Source organism: Oncorhynchus gorbuscha, linkage group LG19 (assembly GCF_021184085.1).
Source record: "Oncorhynchus gorbuscha isolate QuinsamMale2020 ecotype Even-year linkage group LG19, OgorEven_v1.0, whole genome shotgun sequence".
Classification (NCBI taxonomy): domain Eukaryota; kingdom Metazoa; phylum Chordata; class Actinopteri; order Salmoniformes; family Salmonidae; genus Oncorhynchus; species Oncorhynchus gorbuscha.
In genome coordinates, this window is record NC_060191.1 from 17185660 (window position 1) to 17206515 (window position 20856).

A 20856-nucleotide genomic window follows, 5' to 3' on the forward strand; every position below is an offset into this window, starting at 1 on the left:
CTAAAAGCAAGAATCCTTAAATCATTGACTCAAATAAGTAGATCAGAAAACATAAGCGAGAAAGCACAGGAGCATTTTGACAAACCAATGACTCAATGAATAAGCACTTATTTTATGTTTTTGTAGAAAATTGAATTCACACGTAAGGTCTTACAAGGGCAGCTTTAGCCTACTTATTTTTTAGCTGCGGTTGTAGGAAGGGTCTCCCACGACCAGCTCCAAACTTCAAACTGTCATACTGCACCTCAGTCAGACCCTGAATGACAAGGAAACACCATCATCATCATCATTACAAATAGTAATAATAGTATAATCTCACAAAAATAAAACTTATAATAGTATAATACACAAACATTTAGAAAAAATTAATTTTGCCTGTGCTCCGTCCTGGTTGTGCTCATAGCCTTGAAATATTTTCTTTCCTTTGGAAATATTATGATACAATATGTTAAAGATACAATTGATAGCCTATATAATATACTGCTGCTATAGATGTGGTAAAGTTATCAATCATGAATAACTAATGAAATACAAACAGTACTTACGAGGGTTGTGTCTCAGTCTGCAGACATACAAGGTGATGACTATCACCACAATAGAAAGAAGGATACACATGCCGCCCAAAGAGATGGCCAGAAACATTCCCTGTCTGGACCTCTCCATTCCTAAAAAGACACCATTTGTATTGACACATAAGAGTTCTACATCCATTTAAACTTGTGCAGAGAGACATTCTAAACAAATGCAACTCAGAGCCCTGTGGCGATCTCTCTTACCCATCCTGCTGACTGTCTTGTTCATCTTCACCCCACTGGTACTCTCCATAACACAGGTAATCTCTTTACCTTCAGCCCAGGTACGCTCTGAGGACTGCACCTCCCAGTACACCCTGGCCTGACTGAGATCCAGTCCAGGCACCAGGCACAGGAGTGGGACTGGGGATGATGAGGCCTCCTGCCAGTCCACGGATGATAGGGTCTGAAAGACAGAGGACATTACGTGACATGGCATAACTACCAAATGTATACCTCTCAGGATTAGAAAATATGAACACTAATATAAAGCATGGAGAAGCATCTGATCTTACCAGAGACTTCCAGCACACTCCCATTGCCCATGTTCAGCATGGCACCGTTAAGCAGAGCACATTAGAAGATGCCCACACTTGTCCCTTTGGCATTGAGGATGTTCAGGAGGCAGGCCGTGTTGGTGTGGACACTAGGTTTTTCGAGGCCAGAGTGTGAGCTTTCTCATAGGTCCCACTTGCACCCATACGATATAAGAGCATTCCCCTCCCATTTCACTGATGTCACAGTGAAATGTCACATTGGTACCCTCTGCCACTGTTAGTGACCCTGGGTACTGGTATACCACTGCTCCTGCTGTGGGAGAGCATACACATAGTTAAAAGTCTGACTATAGGGACTAAATCATCTGCAACTTGGTATTTCATGTACAGTCATATACAACAATAGTAGATGTTGTGTGTTTCAATAATTTTACCAACAATAAAGTGCGCAAGGAGAAATGTCACCTGCATCCAACTTGAACACATCTTTAGGCTGAGGTGTTGTGACTCAGTAATAATGGTGGAGTTGTAGCATACATATCAAGTGCCAACCTGCCGAGAAGGCCAAAGACTGCGGAATATCTATGTACTGGAATAGGTCACCAAACTCACACCACTCCTCCATCATTGCAGAAGAGAGCAGCACTGACCCAAGTCATCACATGGCTTAAAATGTGCTTCAAAGTGATGCATGAACAATGTCACTGTTCTAAAAGCCTGGAGTATCATAAAAACACACACACTTATCTTTTTTGAAATCAATGGAAATTCCTTCACACAAGTGAAAACACGTGTAATATATTACCCCATATTTCTGTTTAACAATTCAGGTTTACTTTCAAAGCCTCGGGATTGAATGCTGCATTACACTTTTTACATCAATGTTGTTGTGAAATAGGGTGTCAGAACAACGTGGTGGCGAATGTGCCAAGAAGTACAAAGAAGGTTAATCCATTTGGCAGTGTTTGTATTATAATTCACCTCCCTGTCCTCAATTTTGCGATTCCCTGACATCTACAGTACACCAAACTGTAGCCTACATGTCTACAACTACGTCACATATTGTTCCTTGATCTTTATATCTGTCCTGTCTAATATGAGAGAGTTTGCGCGCAAAAGAGAGAGAGAGAGTGAGTTTGGGGAGTGGAGTGGGATTGAGAATAGGGAGAAAGAGAGATGTGTCACTTTGATTACTGTTATCAGGGAGAAAAACTATCATTATTGCAGGTACGATTCAGGTAACTATCATTATTGCAGGTAACAATGGTGCACTTGTAGGAAAGCTTAACTAGCTAGTTTACTTTGCGTAGTTGCTTCAAATGAATTCTCGCTTGTGTTTCTGGTCAAATAAAATAGTAAGTAGGCTAATCACTGCATGTCCTTAATTCAGATACCGCAAAGTCATCCGATTTCCGAGTAGAAGACAAGGTCCCACATACGGATAAGGGAAGTTGTGAATGATGTGCACAATCTTCCGTACGAAAAACTATTGGAGTCAGACTACAGGATAACTGCAGTACACTGCAGCATAACTGCAGTTAGAATAACTACTCCAAAATAACTGTTTTTTACTGCAGTCATTTTGCAGTGAACCTGTTCCTCAATATTCAAAATATTCAAACGAGGCTCTTGATTTTGCCTCGTGCCTTTTTGTGCCTTGCTTTTCTCAAAGGTTTACAGCATCAAGGTGAAACTGATTAGTCCGACAACAAATCCTTCCGGCCACGCGGTGGCGTCATACACCACGAATGTCTATATTTGCGTTCTCTTCCAGCGCGCACACTCTAGGGTCCGCCCCGCGCCATATACCTGTCCTACCTGCACACTTATCTGGATGATACAATAACAGTTTCTTTCAGACATAAATCGTTTCTCATCAAGTAAGCAACCCGGCTAATTCCCAACGTCCACTGTGTATATTTGTCTTTTATTTAAAAAAAACGTTAGTCTACCAGTTTGATACATCATGGAGAAAAGACCAATCAAATGTGGGATTATTCTTACTTTGGCTGTTTCAGGTATGACAGAAAACATCTATCTATCTATCTATCTATCTATCTATCTATCTATCTATCTATCTATCTATCTATCTATCTATCTATCTATCTATCTATCTATCTATCTATCTACTCTTCCATGCATCTTCATTTATTGATTTTACTAAAATATGTAGACTATAACACATTTACACAATACATTTCTTTAGAGACTTCTGTTGTAGGGCAGTGATTCCCAACCAGGGGTACTAGGACCCCTAGAGGTAATCGGCCTATCCACAGAGGGTACTTGAGAAGACTCATGAGACCATAGGCCTACTGGTAAAATGCACGAGGGGGTACTTCAGGGGTACTCCGGGCAGAGCAAAATTATGTCGGTAAAAAACTTATTTCCCTTGCTGAGAAGACACATTTGCAAACTTTGTTTTGGATTAAATTAGTCTAAATAATGCATTATTGCATTGATTGAGGTCACAGATGGTGACCCCCGCCCTTTCAACTCAAAGTGTCTGTTTACAGATAATCATTTCCACAATACAAGGCTACCTTTATTGGCTGTAATTGGCACTTCAATCAGTCAGTCTCTAAGGGTAATGGCAGTAATTTAGTAGATGGCTGTGTAACAGTATTTCTGCTAATTTCAGAATTTCGGCTTGTTTTCCATTCACCCGTACAGCACTCCTTTTCTTTGAGGATGCTGTGCCTGTTTCCCATTTACGGAGGGCAACACCCAGCAGCAATGACGAGACCACCCCAGCTACGCTGTCCGCCTACTACATATGCGTCAGAATCACCAACCGGATTTACACTGAGTCACTCAATAATCAAAGCTCTAAGGAGTACAAACAGCTGAGGAAACAGGTGGAACAGATGGTAAGAGTCTGTGTTTTTTTACTGCTCAAGTCAGTCCATAGAGCTTCAACTCATCACTCAGTCTATACCCCCAAAATAACTCTTTGTCCTGGAGATACTTCATGCTTTCCAAGAAAATGGAAATGCTCCATGGCATTTCCATTGTTTTGGCCAAAAGTTCCATTGATGTCTTTATTGCATTTATACCAAGCAACCATTGTGAGTGTACCCATGAGTTTACCAGTCAAATTGCCAGAGTTAGATGTTCCCAAGGCTATTCTATTCACTCTTTTCTTTGTCACCAACATCATCAGCTCTCCAACACCTAGCAGTGAGCACTATTTTAGCAGTCAACAACAAAATGAGCCATCACTACTAGCTCACACTCCAGTTGATCCACTCCACTACACCATAGACAAGGATAATATAGACACCTCCCTTACAACCTGTTCCTCAATATTCAAACAAGTAAATCAAATCAAATCAAATTGTATTTGTCACATACACATGGTTAGCAGATGTTAATGTGAGTGTAGTGAAATGCTTGTGCTTCTAGTTCCGACAATGCAGTGATAACCAACAAGTAATCTAACTAACAATTCCAAAACTACTGTCTTATACACAGTGTAAGGGGATAAGGAACATGTACATAAGGATATATGAATGAGTGATGGTACAGAGCAGCATACAGTAGATGGTATCGAGTACAGTATATACATATGAGATGAGTGTGTAGACAAAGTAAACAAAGTGGCATAGTTAAAGTGGCTAGTGATACATGTGTTACATAAGGATGCAGTCGATGTAAAGCTGTGAAGACATGCCTTGTAGGCCTGTAGGATAATATTAAAGTGCTCCTCTGACTGCTGTGTCTTTCTTTTTCAGGTGGATGACATCCACAGCCCTTTGCAAGCGTCTGACAAATATATGGGTGTATTTGATATAATCTTCAGGTGAGCTCTAATGTTGAATTTAAAATTCTGCCATTGACAAAAATAGCATTCTTAAGGACATTGACAACTATACGTTATAATTATTTTTGACTACTGGTCTCACTCTTGCAGTAATGGATCCGTCATTGCAAACTCGACAGTAATGTTTGGGACCACATTCATGATCACTCCAACTTTGGTTAAAAGTCTATTTTACACACATATCCAATCAAATAAATCCAAAACCCTTGACCTGGACCGCGCCTATACTGAAGGTAAAGAAGATGGCAACCTTCTCTACTTCTGCTTTGTAGCAGCCTGATTCATTTGTAAAAAAAAAAAAAAATTTTTTAACTGTGTTGTAAATAGCTTAAGAAACTGCTATTAATTCAAAGCCGGAATCACAAATATGTTCTTTATTCCCTAGGTCAACATCCAATAAAAGCCACACTACCTCTTGTAGCACGTACCACAGCAACCGTAGCTGCCTTAGTTAGTATGGCTAGCCGTTCAGGAAGGGACGGGGATGTAACTACATCTACAGCAAATACTTCATCTGACAACATCACAAGTAGTCAGACCCCCACAACCACCACCACTAGTCCTGACAAAAACAATACATTTAGCAGCATAACCACTCATATTCCTGAAGACCATAACAGAACAATTAGCAGCATTACCACCCCTAGTCCTGAAGACCATAACAGAACAATTAGCAACATTACCACCCCTAGTCCTGAAGACCATAACAGAACAATTAGCAACATTACCACCCCTAGTCCTGAAGACCATAACAGTACAATTAGCAACATAACCACCCCTAGTCCTGAAGACCATAACAGTACAATTAGCAGCATTACCACGCATATTCCTGAAGACCATAACAGTACAATTAGCAGCATTACCACGCATATTCCTGAAGACCATAACAGTACAATTAGCAACATAACCACCCCTAGTCCTGAAGACCATAACAGAACAATTAGCAGCATTACCACCCCTAGTCCTGAAGACCATAACAGTACAATTAGCAACATAACCAGCCCTAGTCCTGAAGACCATAACAGTACAATTAGCAACATAACCAGCCCTAGTCCTGAAGAGCATAACATTACAATTAGCAACATAACCAGCCCTAGTCCTGAAGAGCATAACATTACAATTAGCAACATAACCAGCCCTATTCCTGGAGACCACAACAATACAATTAGCAACACAACCACCCCTATTACCCCTAAAAATCCTCCCCAGACCATTAGCACGACTGTCTTTCATAAAACCTTTCTATCAACAACTACCTCGGGTCAATCTAACCCCCCAGTTGCCCCTACTGAGAGAGCAACAAGCAGGCATCAGGCTGCCACAGGCCAAACGACCAGTCATAAGAACACAGAGAATACGGAGGTGACCCATAAGACCATAGAGCATGCTGCAGCTGTAGTTGTTGGGAGCGGAGAGGGAGTCCCAGGATGGGGGATCGCTCTATTGGTACTGGCTGCCCTTATCTTGTTAATCCTCCTTATTCTCCTAATACTGCTGGTGAGTACAAAAACAAACAGACAGACAGATGTACACTATTTCTCCCGGAATGCATTGTAGACTTCCATTTTCTCAGAAACAGCCACAACCCTGCTTTAACAGTTACAGTATGTCATGCTAAGAAGGCCATTTTACTATGATTCTTGTCTTTTCTTGACCTTTAGCTAGTGTGGTTGTGCTGTAGGCAGAGATATGGAAGCTTCAGCCCATATAACCAGATCAACCACGGGGCAGACATCCAAATGTACTCCACACACAGCCGCTTCAACGTGCCCAACGGCAAGCCTAATGTAAGTCCTATTTCTTGGCAGAGAGGCCAGATAGACACAGGCTCAGATTCTGTATTCAGCAGGTTGGCTATGGTTACTAAGACTGGCCGCTCTGCCTCAGTGTTAGATAGATGTCTCTTTGTGCCGTTCCGGCTTTGACCAGGGAAACCTGAGGCGTGGGAAACACTAGCCTTCCCCTCTACCCTCTCAGCCGAACTACCCCTGCAGCTTCCAGAGAGGGGTCCCAAGCCATACTCCTCCCCCCAAGCCACCTATTTTCATTGATGCACTAAGTTGCTTATCTCCGAAATCAAACCCCCACATAAGCAGATGTTCTTGGTAGACCAGACAACCAATTTAAAGCAATCATCTGTGAGCTGTGAGTTTATAGCTTTAATACTGCCTTACGTATGAGGGACGATACCAGGTCATCCAAGGACCTTCCTGTATGGGGCATGTTACTCATCAATGTCACTATGAATTACTGGCAACAACATGATTTGACTGAAAAAAGGCCATGTTTAATCTGGACATCAAAAATATATATTTTCGATTGAGCTATGAAAGGGATGCTAAATACAAATGCCATGGGATCTACCAACGTCAGAGAGAGAGAGAGATCTCTCCCTTAACACCAAACAAAGAGACCATTGACTGTACTAATGAGACTTGCATGTTCGTCACACTGCATTGCACACCTGAGAGGTAGGGAAGTGAGGAGGGAATCTACTCAGGTTTTTTCGAGTGTTGATATGTAGTAATAGATATTTGTTTAGTTTTGGAAATGTACAGCTTGAGTTAGCTTACACTGTTATACTGTTAATCTACTGTATACGGATATTGTTGTGTGTTTGTGTTTATGCACTCCATATAATTGTGCTACATTTACGTAGATATATTTTAAAATTCTGTGTTGCTGCTAGCAATGGTTTGAACATGTTTGTTATGTTGTTTTGGAAAGGGGACAGTGGAAGACATTGGAGGACTATTTGTTCACAGCCCCCAACTCTCCTTGATCGATTTATTGAGCATAGTCGTTCCACACTAGTCTGCCAACATTTGCTCCGAGACTGACTATCATATAATGAGAAGAGTGCCCCCTCTGTCACCTGTCTCTATGGCAACAGAGCAGTAGACAGACACATTGTAATCCACAACCACTCTGTTCTCTTTACATAACCGTCTCCTTCCAAAGCCCCTTTAATTGATGAATCACCGGTTTGATTTATAGTTGCAATTAAGCAGAGTGGATGTCTTTCAGGCTTAGTTAACTAAGGCTTTAAAACAGACGAACGTCTGCAAGATAAGCTAACATTACAGTTCTATACAACAGGTCAAAAACAGACTGCAAAATTCAGTTTTGCCTGATAAATGATATTGTGTGCAGTATCATCTTCACAGACTGTTTTACACCTTTGATGAGCTGATACTTTCTCTGATACAGGACGAAATGGGAGAACCATCGAAAAACCAAACAGGGATGTATGTGGTGAATGAGTACTGATACACAGGTACAGTAGGTGACACACTTTCTGTATGCTAATGTACTTCAGTGGTACTGTCAGGTAGACAACAGAGGAAGTGTAGTTTCATGTTTTCAATTCCAGGAGACAATCTCCCCTGAATGCTTTCTTTCCTTTCCATACATCAGGGGGATGGGGTTCAATGAGAGGTTTGAATAGGTAGACTACTGATTATTGTAGATATAGGTGTGTAGAGACGTGTCAACATACTGAAGATACTGTATATATTTAATTCAAGTAATTTACTGTTTTTACAATATATGTTTTGTTGTTGTCCCTTCCCTACTTCTCTTTCCTCCAGAAGCTCCAGTCAATTGGGTAAGAAGACCATCTGAAATGGCCTTATGAAGTAATATGCATGGGAGCAATGACAATTCTGTACAAATGGTTCAATTATCTCTGAAGAATCTGAATGAAGATCATGGCATTGGCTCACTGATTGTAATTTCAACCTGTATTTATTCAAATCACATTTATAAAGCCCTTTTTACATCAGCCGATGTCACAAAGTGCTATACAGAAACCCAGCCTAAAACCCCAAGCAGCAAGCAATGCAGATGTCCTAATGTTATTTTATTCCTAATGCTTTTACCAGTGGAGGCTGCTGAGAGGAGGACGGCTCATAATAATAGCTGGAATGGAGTCAATGTAATGGTATCAAACACATCAAACACCTGGTTTCCATGTAGTTGTTACCATTCCATTCTATTATTCTGTACGTAAATCCGAGACACTCCATTTAGTATATGTTACTCCTCCCTGACCAACCTCCCTACTTTAGTTTCTGTCTAAAGTAACTAGGCCATTAAAAGGTATCATGTGTCTTGACATGCTCAGAAATACGTAAAGTATGTTTTGAATGGCTCTGAGGTCAGGCTGGCCATTTTGGCTTCATTGTGGCAATAATTTGAGTTGTATTTTCAGTCTTTACTGAAGGCAAGCTTAACCTTGGTAAAAAAGAAAGAAAGCTGATCCTAGATCAGTAAATGGGGTCAACATATGTATCCTGCAATTAACATGTAAGAAGAATGAGTATGGGTGCAATACCCAATCAGGTACAGTTAACAAGATGTTCATTGTTTTCAAAGATTATAAATCAAACCTTTTGACTTGGGCTGAGAGATCCAGATGTAAATCCCTACCGCTGGATAAGACATGTTTTGAGATAGGATGCTAGCATGCCAAACAGTTAACTATTCCACAAACACAACCCAGTGAGTTAAACACCAATGTTATGTATATTTGACAATCTGATTAAATAAATCCACCATTATTAATCAAATCTGTGAGATGCAACTATCTGTAATCATTTGAAGTGATCGTGCATTGACGCTTTAAACTTTGCATAAAAATACATCTAAATCATTTTTAGATTAAATACTTGTAAATAATAAAGTGTCAGTTAGATTTTTATGGGCTGAAGTAGTTTGGATGCGTTCATGGTTTGTAAAAGAGTTGGATGATTCTGTTCATCAGGAGAACTGAAGCTAAGGCAGAACAGACATGCCTCTGTTTGTATCTAAGCCTGCCCTCATCCCCTGGCTTTTCTTTCTTTTCTTCTTTGTGTGAAAAGAACAAGTAAATAGCTATCTAGATAACGTCCGTTACAGTTAGGCTGGGTGTGGCGGTGTGATAATGAATAAGGTATTGTATTAAATTACGAAATGAGTCCAACTCCATAAAATGATGAATTACTCAAACGTTGTCCATTATATGCAAGTCGGTGTGTATTAAAAAGGCAACACCTTTTTCTGCTATTTGGGCAAGGTTTAACATAAATATTTGACATATGGATGTCCTGGAAACAGACACAACATTCATGATAACCAGCTACCAAGTGACATTGAGAATTGAACGCTTACATTTGTCAAGGTGTGCAGTACAAATCCCATTCTTATCCAAAATGCATGAGATGTATATGTCCATTCCTCTCCATATCCCCTACCTTCGTAGTATGTATTAGATATGTCTTTCTGCAGTTACATTGTGTATTTTCCCAGGAAAACATCACAGTGGTTGATGTTACTAATACTGTTCAGCAGGAAGATAATCAATCAGGGAGAAACTTTCAACCAAAACAAATAAGATCAGTTCTTATTGTTTCTGACACACTGAGGTCATTGTTTGATTAACAATATGATTTATCGCTTGGCTGGGCTTAAAAATCTATCAACCAAAAGGGCGAAGTCAGAATGCAATCTTAAGTAATTTGCTAACAATGTAACCAAACATTATTCAAGCATGTAGATGTACATACTAATAGAACCATACACCCATGCAAGGCTTCTTTACCCAACAGAGTCAACCTGTTCAAATAAACTCAGCAAAAAAAGAAACGTCCTCTCACTGTCAACTGCGTTTATTTTCAGCAAACTTAACGTGTAAATATTTGTATGGACATAACAAGATTCAACAACTGAGACATAAACTGAACATGTTCCACAGACATGTGACTAACAGAAATGGAATAATGTGTCCCTGAACAAAGGGGGGGTCAAAATCAAAAGTAACAGTCAGTATCTGGTGTTGCCACCAGCTGCATTAAGTACTGCAGTGTATATCATCCTCATGGACTGACCAGATTTGCCAGTTCTTGTTGTGAGATGTTACCCACTCTTCCACCAAGGCACCTGCAAGTTCCTGGACATTTCTGGGGGGGATTGGCTCTAGCCCTCACCCTCCGATCCAACAGGTCCCAGACATGCTCAATGGGATTTAGATCGGGGCTCTTTGCTGGCCATGGCAGAACACCGACATTCCTGTCTTGCAGAAAATCATGCACAGAACGAGCAGTATGGCTGGTGGCATTGTCATGCTGGAGGGTCATGTCAGGATGAACCTGCAGGAAGGGTACCACATGAGGAAGGAGGATGTCTTCCTTGTAACGCACAACGTTGAGATTGCCTGCAATAACAACAAGCTCAGTCCGATGATGCTATGACACACCACCCCAGACCATGACAGACCCTTCAACTCCAAATCGATCCCGCTCCAGAGTACAGGCCTCGATGATAAACACGAATCCAACCATCACCTCTGGTGAGACAAAACATCGACTCGTCAGTGAAGAGCACTTCTTGCCAGTCCTGTCTGGTCCAGCGATGGTGGGTGTGTGCCCAAAGGCGACGTTGTTGCCGGTGATGTCTGGTGAGGACCTGCCTTACAACAGGCCTACAAGTCCTCAGTCCAGCCTCTCTCAGGCTATTGCGGACAGTCTGAGCACTGATGGAGGGATTGTGCGTTCCTGGTGTAACTCGGGCAGATGTTGTTGCCATCCTGTACCTGTTCCGCAAGTGTGATGTTCGGATGTACCAATCCTGTGCAGGTGTTACACGTGGTCTGCCACTGCGAGGACGATCAGCTGTTCGCGCTGTCTTAGGCGTCTCACAGTACGGACATTGCAATTTATTGCCCTGGCCACATCTGCAGTCCTCATGCCTCCTTGTAGCATGCCTAAGGTACGTTCACGCAGATAAGCAGGGACCCTGGGAATCTTTCTTTTGGAGTTTTTCAGAGTCAGTAGAAAGGCCTCTTTAGTGTCCTACATTTTCATAACTGACCTTAATTGCCTACCGTCTGTAAGCTGTTAGTGTCTTAATGACCGTTCCACAGGTGGATGTTCATTAATGGTTTATGTTTCATTGAACAAGCATGGGAAACAGTGTTTAAACCCTTTACAATGAAGATCTGTGAAGTTACTTCGATTTTTACAAATGATCTTTGAAAGACAGGGTCCTGAAAAAGGGACGTTTCTTTTTTTGCTGAGTTTAATACCATCAAGAGGATAAGTCAATGTCTTTGCATTTGGGCCAATATGACAAAAGTTGTCTTTCAATTGTCTATGGCAAAAGGTCAAATCCACATATGAAGGTATGCAGACACAAATACCTTAGTGGTAATGAATAAGTCCTAGAGTCACTCTCATGTAACTTACAAACAAATCAGACAAGTGACACACTATGATGATAAGACAAATCTAGAAAATATAACCTATGCAGTAATATGACATGACCAATACAGACAATATGCCGGCAAGGAAATGTGGCATCAAGACCTGATTATACCTTGATTGCCCTGACACATATTTGCCCACTGAGGGTGTGGTGCTCCTAATACTAACAGCAGGTCAGATTACCTCTGCATGGTAAAAGCCAGGACAGTTCGGGGAAAATGGGATAGTTCAGGATCTGATGTAGATTATTCTCCAACTCTTTCCACCTGAATGTTATTCCTAGTGACATTAAAATGTAATGACTTATAATGAATTAGAGAAATCCAACACTTCCAATCTTTTTACTGTGGATTTTGACTTATTGATGTGAATTGTGTCTCTAAAATAACGCACAAATTTAGTTCATTAGTTACTGTAGAAAGCATTTAAAGACAGTTTTACATTTCATTTTTACAATCCCCCCCACCCCCATTTAACATTCAAGATTTCTCTTTGAAATTGGCCGATTTGCATTCAAATGTCACGCATTGCTTCAGATCAACCATGAGATTGCAACAATGTAACATTAGGTGTTAAATCCTACATAAACAGCTGACACACAAAGGCTGCTTTACAAAGACAGCCCAATCTTGATGATTTTTTCTAGAGGTCAACCGATTAATGGAATGGCCTTAATGGAATGGCCGATTAATTTGGGCCGATTTCAAGTACAATCGGAAATCGCTATTTTTGGACACCAATTTTTTTTTTACAACTTTATTTAAGGAGACAAGTCAGTTAATTAAGAACACATTCTTATTTTCAATGACGGCCTAGGAACGGTGGGTTAACTGCCTTGTTCAGGGGCAGAATGATAGATTTTTACCTTGTCAGCTCAGGGATTCAATCTTGCAACTTTAAGGTTAACTAGCCCAATGCTCTAACTACCTGCCTCACGAGGAGCCTGCCTGTTATGCGAATGCAGTAAGAAGCCAAGGTAAGTTGCTAGCTAGCATTAAACTTATCTTGTAAAAAACAATCAATCAATCATAATCACTAGTTAACTACACATGGTTGATGATATTACTAGTTTATCTAGTGTGTCCTGCGCAACGATATAATCAATGCGGTGCGCATTCGCAAAAAAATAAATAAACGTTTTTTCAAAATTATAGTTTCCAGATTCTACCATATTAATGACCGAAGGCTCGTATTTCTGTGTGTTATAATGTTATAATTAAGTCTATGATTTGATAGAGCAGTCTGACTGAGCGATGGTAGGCACCAGCAGGTTCGTGAGCATTCATTCAAACAGCACTTTCGTGCGTTTTGCCAGCAGCTCTTCGCAATGCTTCAAGCCTATCAACTCCCGGGATTAGGCTGGTGTAACCGATGTGAAATGGCTAGCTAATTTGCAGGGTGCGCGCTAATAGTGTTTAAAACTTCACTGGCTCTGAGACTTGGAGTAGTTATTCCCCTTGCTCTGCATGGGTAAACGCTGCTTCGAGAGTGGCTGTTGTCGATGTGTTCCTGGTTCAAGCCCAGGTAGCGGCGAGGAGAGGGATGGAAGCTATACTGTTACACTGGCAATACTAAAGTGTCTATAAGAACATCCAACAGTCAAAGGTATATGATATACAAATCGTATAGAGAGAAATAGTCCTATAATTCATATAATAACAACCTAAAACTTCTTAACTGGGAATATTGAAGACTCATGTTAAAAGGAACCACCAGCTTTCATATGTTCTCATATTCTGAGCAAGGAACTTAAACGTTAGCTTTCTTACATGGCACATATTGCACTTTTACTTTCTTCTCTAACACTTTGTTTTTGCATTATTTAAAACAAATTGAACATGTTTCATTATTTATTTGAGGCTAAATTGATTTTATTGATTTATTATATTAAGTTAAAATAAGTGTTTATTCAGTATTGTTGTAATTGTCATTATTACAAATACATTTAAAAAACAATCGGCCGATTAATCGGTATCGGTTTTTTGGTCCTCCAATAATCGTCTGTCTAAATGCAGCCAAATAACAAAGTAAGGATATTTCCCAGTAGCTTATCCATGGGTGAGGTTGCCATGATGTACAGTATATTAATCTGGGTGTTGGTGAGACAAGAGGTTTCGTTATATGACACAAAGACACACACCTTCCACTCATGGCATATAAAAATGTAGTCTTTAAATGTGAATTATTAAATCACTGCAAACATCCAATATTTACTATCTTCAGTTGGAAGTACAACACAATATTCACAATGAAGACCTAACCTAACTAACTTGAGACCTAACTTCTGTCTGAGTATAGTAAAAAATAAAATAATAATAATAATAGTAAATATGCTGGTTGAGGAAAATAATTTCAGTAAGAAAAATAAAACATTTGTATCCATTTTTATTTAACCAGGCGAGTCAGTTAATAAGAACACATTCTTATTTACAAGTCTAGATAATTATGTAAACTTAAATCAGAATTCTGATGTTTCACACTAGTCTCCAAATGTGAAATCACTGTGTAGGCTATGCATTGCCATCTTGTGGCTTGAAGGCGCAAATGGAATATAATGATCATAAAAGCATCTGCAGTATAAATCCACTTTGTTCATAACATTTCATCACTAACAACACCCTTGCAATAAAAACTGTTCTTACACACAACACAATTGATAGCTCATGCAAAGCCCTCAAACAGCCATATAAGACTTGTAGGTGATGCTGCTGATATTAAAGGGATAGTTCACCCAAAGTTCATTATTGGTTAATACGTACAATATTTTTTTGAAAGATGATAGTTCACTTTAGGTGACCTTCACCAGTTAAGGCAAACTCCTTGAAGTGATGTCATCCTCCAGGAAGTCACTTCATCACAGGGCTAGACATCCAGGTTTAGGGAAGACAGTTAACATCGGGTCCCCTGTCCCTCCAGGTTCTTAAGCCAGAGCTCCAAGGCGTATTTGGTACCAGTGCTAACCCGCTCCACATCCTCTCCGCTATTCGGGGCCCGGTTACACAAAACAGACAATGGCAAATCTGACTCACTGAGCACACCTTCCGGAGAGACCTCCGACACACTGGAGAACCAACGCCACAGAAACAAAATGGTAACATTGTTAAGAGGAAACCACTGAAATAATTAATGTCAGAGGAAATTAGCCCAGTAAAACTTTTTTTTACAAATACTTGTCAATGGTACAGTATATAATATATATTTTTATGTCTGTTTGTTTTGAGTACATTACTTTGTGGATGTGATGTACCTTATGGTTGGAGCCACGCCCTCCAGCGGTGTCACAGAACCCTCCTCTCCGTCCACAGCGGATACGATGGCCTTGACCAGCGAGGCGTCCACCCACAGACAGCCACTGACCTCAGCGGGCTCGGGGCGCAGAGAGGACTAGAATAAAGATGGTCTTTAGTGAGTCAGAGGCATTCTCTTTGATTTGGCTTTATGTGCCTTTAATGATAACACCAGACAGATATAGAGACCAACAGGACAGTCAGGCAGACAGACAGACACCTGGAGCTGCTGGTGTGTGAGGGAGGTGTTTAGGAGCATGTAGGTGACCACATGGTGCCTCTGTGGCATCCCTCTACTCAGCATGGGTGGGAAAACTGACTGTGAAGAGAAACAGAACAAACATTTGAGCCAACATGAGCAAACAGGACTGTCAGACAAATCAGAATTGATCAAATGTCTGTGGAATTGTGGCCAGTAGGTTTTTTCTAATATATTTACATATGATGATTATTATTTACAAAACTATTCCCTGGGCCTAGAAATGTGATGTGTAGTGGCAGTGATTTCCCACCTCCCAGAGCCCCAGCAGCTGAGCTGAGACGTCTCCAGGGTCCAGCTTCAGTCCTGTCTCCTCCCTCAGCTCCCTCAGCCCAGCATCCAGGAGCTGACAAACAAGAGAGATATGAGGCAAACACACACACGAAGCTTGATTGAGCTAAAAGGGAATTGACCACAGAGACCATGAGGGGGGTTGAAACCAGGCAAATACACTTGAGGAAATGAAGGAATAATCTCATTTATCTTCCACTGTTTAATAGCTATTGCAACTAGAAACGTTACCCTCTCATCCAGTTCCACATGGCCACCTGATAAAAAAAGTAAATTGGGTTACCCAAAGTGTCTTCCTATGGAATGCCATTTCCTTTTGAAAGGTTACTTCAGCAGAATGATGCCATACCTGGTGGAACCCACACATTGGGGAAAATGCGGAGACTGGACGCCCGTCGAGTTAACAACACCTTCTGATTGGCTGACTGCAGAAGAATAGCAACCCCCACGTCCACTCCGCGGGTCTGAACATCCAATGGAATTGCAGCTGCCTCTGCGACAGACAGATACTTGAAGGGGCAAAAGGTTGCCCTCTGAGAAAAAAACAAATATCAACCAAATAAACGCAAACATTTTCCATTACACTTTTTTCAGTCAACCAACAATCATTTCTATGGGATACACAAAACAACTGTCTGAGGTATGGAAATGTGGCTACAACTGATAAAACAATTAAACCTATCAGTTTATTAAATTGAATGTGTTTCATTGAGTCATTACCTTCAGCGGAATTCCTCTCCCCTTCTCGCACTCACACAGTGTAAATCGATTGTTCTCCAAAGAACACTTCACCTCCACCTCATCAAGAGTCTCTGTAAAATGACCTGTTATGCTCTAACAGAAAATGAAGTGGTACATTTAAAAATAAAAAAAGTTTAACTGTTGCACAATTCACCTCATATAACCTTTGAAGTATCGGCAACTACAAGAATAAAGGCTAACCATCTAGCTAAATTACTTGATTTCAATGTATTTTGGAAGGGAAAATACTGGGCCTGCTGTGGGTCCATTCAGCCATTGGTTTTTTTGGTTATCAATATATAAATCTTGATTATGGATGGCAATCTCTAGCCCATAAATTAAGGAAACATACACTATATATACAAAGGTATGTGTACACCCCTTCAAATGAGTGGATTCAGCTATTTCAGCCGCACCTGTTGCTGACAGGTGTATAAAATCAAGCACACAATCATGCAATCTCCATAGAGAAACATTGTCAGTAGAATGGCCTTACTGAAGAGTTCAGTGACTTTCAACGTAGCACCGTCATACGATGCCATCATTCCAAGTCAGTTCGTCAAATTTCTGCACTGCTAGAGCTGCCCCGGTCAACTATAACTGCTGTTATTGTGAAGTAGGAGAAACTACAGCTCAGATGCTAAGTGGTAGGCCATACAAGCTCACAGAACGGAACCGCCCAGTGCTGAAGCACGTAGTGTGTAAAAATCGTCTGTCCTACGTTGCAACACTACCGAGTTCCAAACTGCCTCTGGAAGCAACGACAGATGTCAGAATAACTGTTCGCCAGGAGCTTCATGAAATGGGCTTCCATGGTCGAGCAGCCGCACATACACCTAAAATCACCATGCATCGGCTGGAATGGTGTAAAGCTTGCCACCATTGGAAAAACATTCTCTGGAGTGATGAATCACGCTTCACCATCTGGCAGTCCGACAGACGAATCTGGGTTTGGCGGTTGCCAGGTGAACGCTTCCTGCCCCAAAGCATAGTGCCAACTGTAAAGTTTGGTGGAGGAGGAATAATGGTCTGGGGCTGTTTTTAAATGGTTGGGGCTAGGCCCCTTAGTTCCAGTGAATGGAAATCTTATCGCTACAGCGTACAATGACATTCCAGGCGATTCTGTGCTTTCAACTGTGGAAACAGTTTGGGGAAGGCCCTTTCCTGTTTCAACATAACAATGGCCCCGTGCAGAAAGGGAGGTCCATTTGTTGAGATCGGTGTGGAAGAATTTGACTGGCCAGCAGAGCCCTGATCTAAACCTCATTGAACACCTTTGGGATGAATTGGAACGCCGACTGCGAGCCAGGCCTTATCGCCCAACATCAGTGCCTGACCTCACTAATGGTCGAGGCTGAATGGAAGCAAGCTCAGCAGGAAGGTTTCAACAACTAGTGAAAAGCCTTCCTAGAAGAATGGAGGCTGTTATTGCAGCAAAGGGGGGGGGGACAAACTCCATATTAATGCCCATGATTTTGGAAATAGATGTTCGACATGAAGTTGTCCACATACTTTTGGTCACAGTGTATATGTACAGTATTATTTTTTTATTTAACCTTACATTTAATTTGGGTGACCTACCCCTTTAAAATAGTACTACAGTAAAACCAAACACTGCCATAGCGCCCACCTCGTTTTCAAAAATTACACGTGACACTGGCATTTGGCTTGTTGAAGTGACAAGCAAAAATGCACAACTGACCTGTGCAAAACGGGCACATTGCGGTGCGACATTATTCTTCGACAGATGAACCAGTATTTTCGTGACTTTTTCCATGGTTGTAAATTATTCTCCTTATTGATAGATACGGTAGTTTAATGCAGGTGACAGATAGCTAGCAACGATAGCTAGCCTAATTTACAAAACAATGTGTAAACTAATCCTGCGAGCGATAACAAATCAGATTTCTGATAGCAAAATAAGAATGGCAATGCTAGCTAATATTACCACATTTCACATTTGTTCAAATGAGCACTAGTAGCGCAATTGACAACCAAGCTAACTCTATAGATAGCCGTTATTATTATAATCAATTCCCAAGCTGTTTTTTGCTAACTAGCTATCAATCTATCTAGTGGGCTCCTGCCTTGTTAGCTAGGTCGATAGTTCATGCAATAAAATTGTTTCCTGCCCACTGATCTTAGCTTCTATGGCTGGCTGTCATGTCCAAGGAATATAAACACAAATGTACACGTAGCTAACTACCTACATTCATTCATTGGCTACATTGGAATCACATGCTCTTCTTCTTCTTCTTCTTCGTCTTCTTCTTCGGTTTATATATGGCGGTTGGCAACTAACTTTAATGTGCTTTACCGCCACGAACTGGACTGGAGAGTGTGGACCAGGTCTAAAAACTCTAAATCCTACCCACTATTCTCGTCTCCTGAAATTTCCACCCCAAAACCATATTTTGTTATTTTTGTCATTAGTCCATTGTTGATATCAAAATGTGTTGCGTTGTCAGCAATAAGGTTTTCAAGATATACAGTATAACTTTCACAATACAGAACTACAGCGGGTATGATGCATTATGAATCATATGATGGAAAAGGCAGCATCATGTGGTGCAAAATGCATCCTACCTGCTGTATTTCTGTATTTTGAAGGAATGCTGACAATGTAAAAAAAAATACTAATGAAACATATACCGAAAGATAGTTAAGGAAACCTTTTTCCTTTAAGGAAACTAAATACATAATTAAATACTACATCCCCTGAAGATTTTCTCAGCTATTAACTTAAGCTTGGCCGTTCAATACCATTGTAGCTCAGTTGGTAGAGCATGGTGCTTGTAACGCCATGGTAGTGGGTTCGATTCCCGGGACCACACATACGTAAAATATATGCACGAATGACAAAGTTGCTTTGGATAAAAGCATCTGCTAAATGGCATATAATTATATTGTGTTGGCACTGAAATAACAGGTATTACACTGTCTCCATCTTCTCCTGGCAGTGATCACACCCAGTCAGATGCTTTGTGTGTCCCAGAGCCTTGTGATTCCACTTTCTTCCCATCTCTCTCGACCTGAGGACCTCCCTGCCCCCACATTTTCCTGGATCTTACACAGGAGTCTTCCCTTTCCCTCCCTATTCCACAACTCTTGCCATTTGTTTTTGACCACTTCTTATTAACCCATTGGCTTGTGCTTTACTGATAGACAATTTCATTACATTTAAGTTTTATGATGTCTGAGAGCTTGCTTGGCAAGAACATCCACTTCCTCATTCCCCTCTACTCTCACAGGAGGAACCTCACAAATACCCCCATCTGTCTCACCCTACACAGGCACTGCGAAATCTCATACAATACATCTTGTCTGCTCCATGACACAAATTAATTAAAGCTCATCAGTGCAGCACATGAGTCAGAGCAGATGACGACCCTGTCTGGCCTCACTTCCTCCACCCACTCTGCATACTTGAGCCTGGATTACATCTAGCTTTTTTAAAAGATGCCTGAGCTGCTGATGCATATTCTACACTACCATAGTCCTGTGATGATCTTAATATCACTATATATAATGTTTTCAATGCCATTCTACCCCCCCCCCACATAATTCCTGACAGGCAATGCATCACATTCAATATTTTATTTCCTTTGATAACTACTCTGTTAATGTGTTCCGCCCATGTCATTCGAGTGTCAGACCAGATCCCCAGAAACCTAAACATTCTCACCCTCTCCAGATTCCTCCTGTACAGCTTCAGGCATATTTCCTCCCCAACCAGTTTTCACAACTGAGAACTTGAAGCCCCACCTGTGGGACCACTGTTCAACTTCTCTGATACTTCTTGAACTCTCCTGACTTGGGGAATGGGGAATATTTCTCCATCTCTTCCACAGTGCCCTGTCATCCGCAAATGGAGACCTCCCAATATCTGTTCTCCCCTGAGAGAATACAAAATCAATTATAATGGAGAACAACAAAGGACTAATCACACTTCCCTGGTGGGGTAGCATTATCTACCTCATAACTTTCTGACATTGAGCTCCCCATATACAGATTTGTATGTAATGAGGAGATGCTAATGTCTCCGCCCTAACAATGGGAGTCGTTGTCCCAAAGGCTGGCGACAAGTTTATGTTTAAATAAACCAATAGAAATGCGTTGGCCTTATTTTGGACAGATTTTAGCAA

General features: G+C 41.0%; 2 protein-coding genes across 5 annotated transcripts; one reads left to right on the forward strand and one right to left on the reverse strand.

The window, feature by feature from the left end:
• Positions 1-2911: 2911 nt before the first annotated feature.
• LOC124004807 (mucin-5AC-like) lies at positions 2912-9463 on the forward strand. Its single transcript, XM_046313615.1, has 8 exons — positions 2912-3087; positions 3743-3939; positions 4804-4871; positions 4983-5125; positions 5278-6389; positions 6554-6679; positions 8103-8169; positions 8483-9463. The coding sequence occupies exons 1-7, from the start codon at positions 3036-3038 to the stop codon at positions 8160-8162; spliced, it is 1758 nt and encodes a 585-aa protein (XP_046169571.1). The 5' UTR covers positions 2912-3035; the 3' UTR covers positions 8163-8169; positions 8483-9463.
• Positions 9464-14167: 4704 nt separating this feature from the next.
• Positions 14168-18978, reverse strand: LOC124005498 (nucleoside diphosphate-linked moiety X motif 17-like). 4 transcript variants are annotated; one of them, XM_046314820.1, is made up of 8 exons: positions 18922-18978; positions 16691-16804; positions 16320-16503; positions 16202-16227; positions 15933-16025; positions 15641-15739; positions 15381-15517; positions 14168-15194 (listed from the first exon to the last, which is right to left on the reverse strand). In XM_046314820.1, exons 1-8 carry the CDS (start codon positions 18925-18927, stop codon positions 15023-15025), a joined length of 831 nt encoding a protein of 276 aa, XP_046170776.1. In that variant the 5' UTR covers positions 18928-18978; the 3' UTR covers positions 14168-15022. The 4 variants fall into 4 exon arrangements, with proteins under 4 accessions (XP_046170776.1, XP_046170778.1, XP_046170775.1 ...); XM_046314822.1 differs by lacking the exon at positions 18922-18978 and adding an exon at positions 18414-18913 and having other exon boundaries at positions 16691-16782; XM_046314819.1 differs by lacking the exon at positions 18922-18978 and adding an exon at positions 18414-18913.
• Between the last annotated feature and the right edge of the window lie 1878 nt (positions 18979-20856).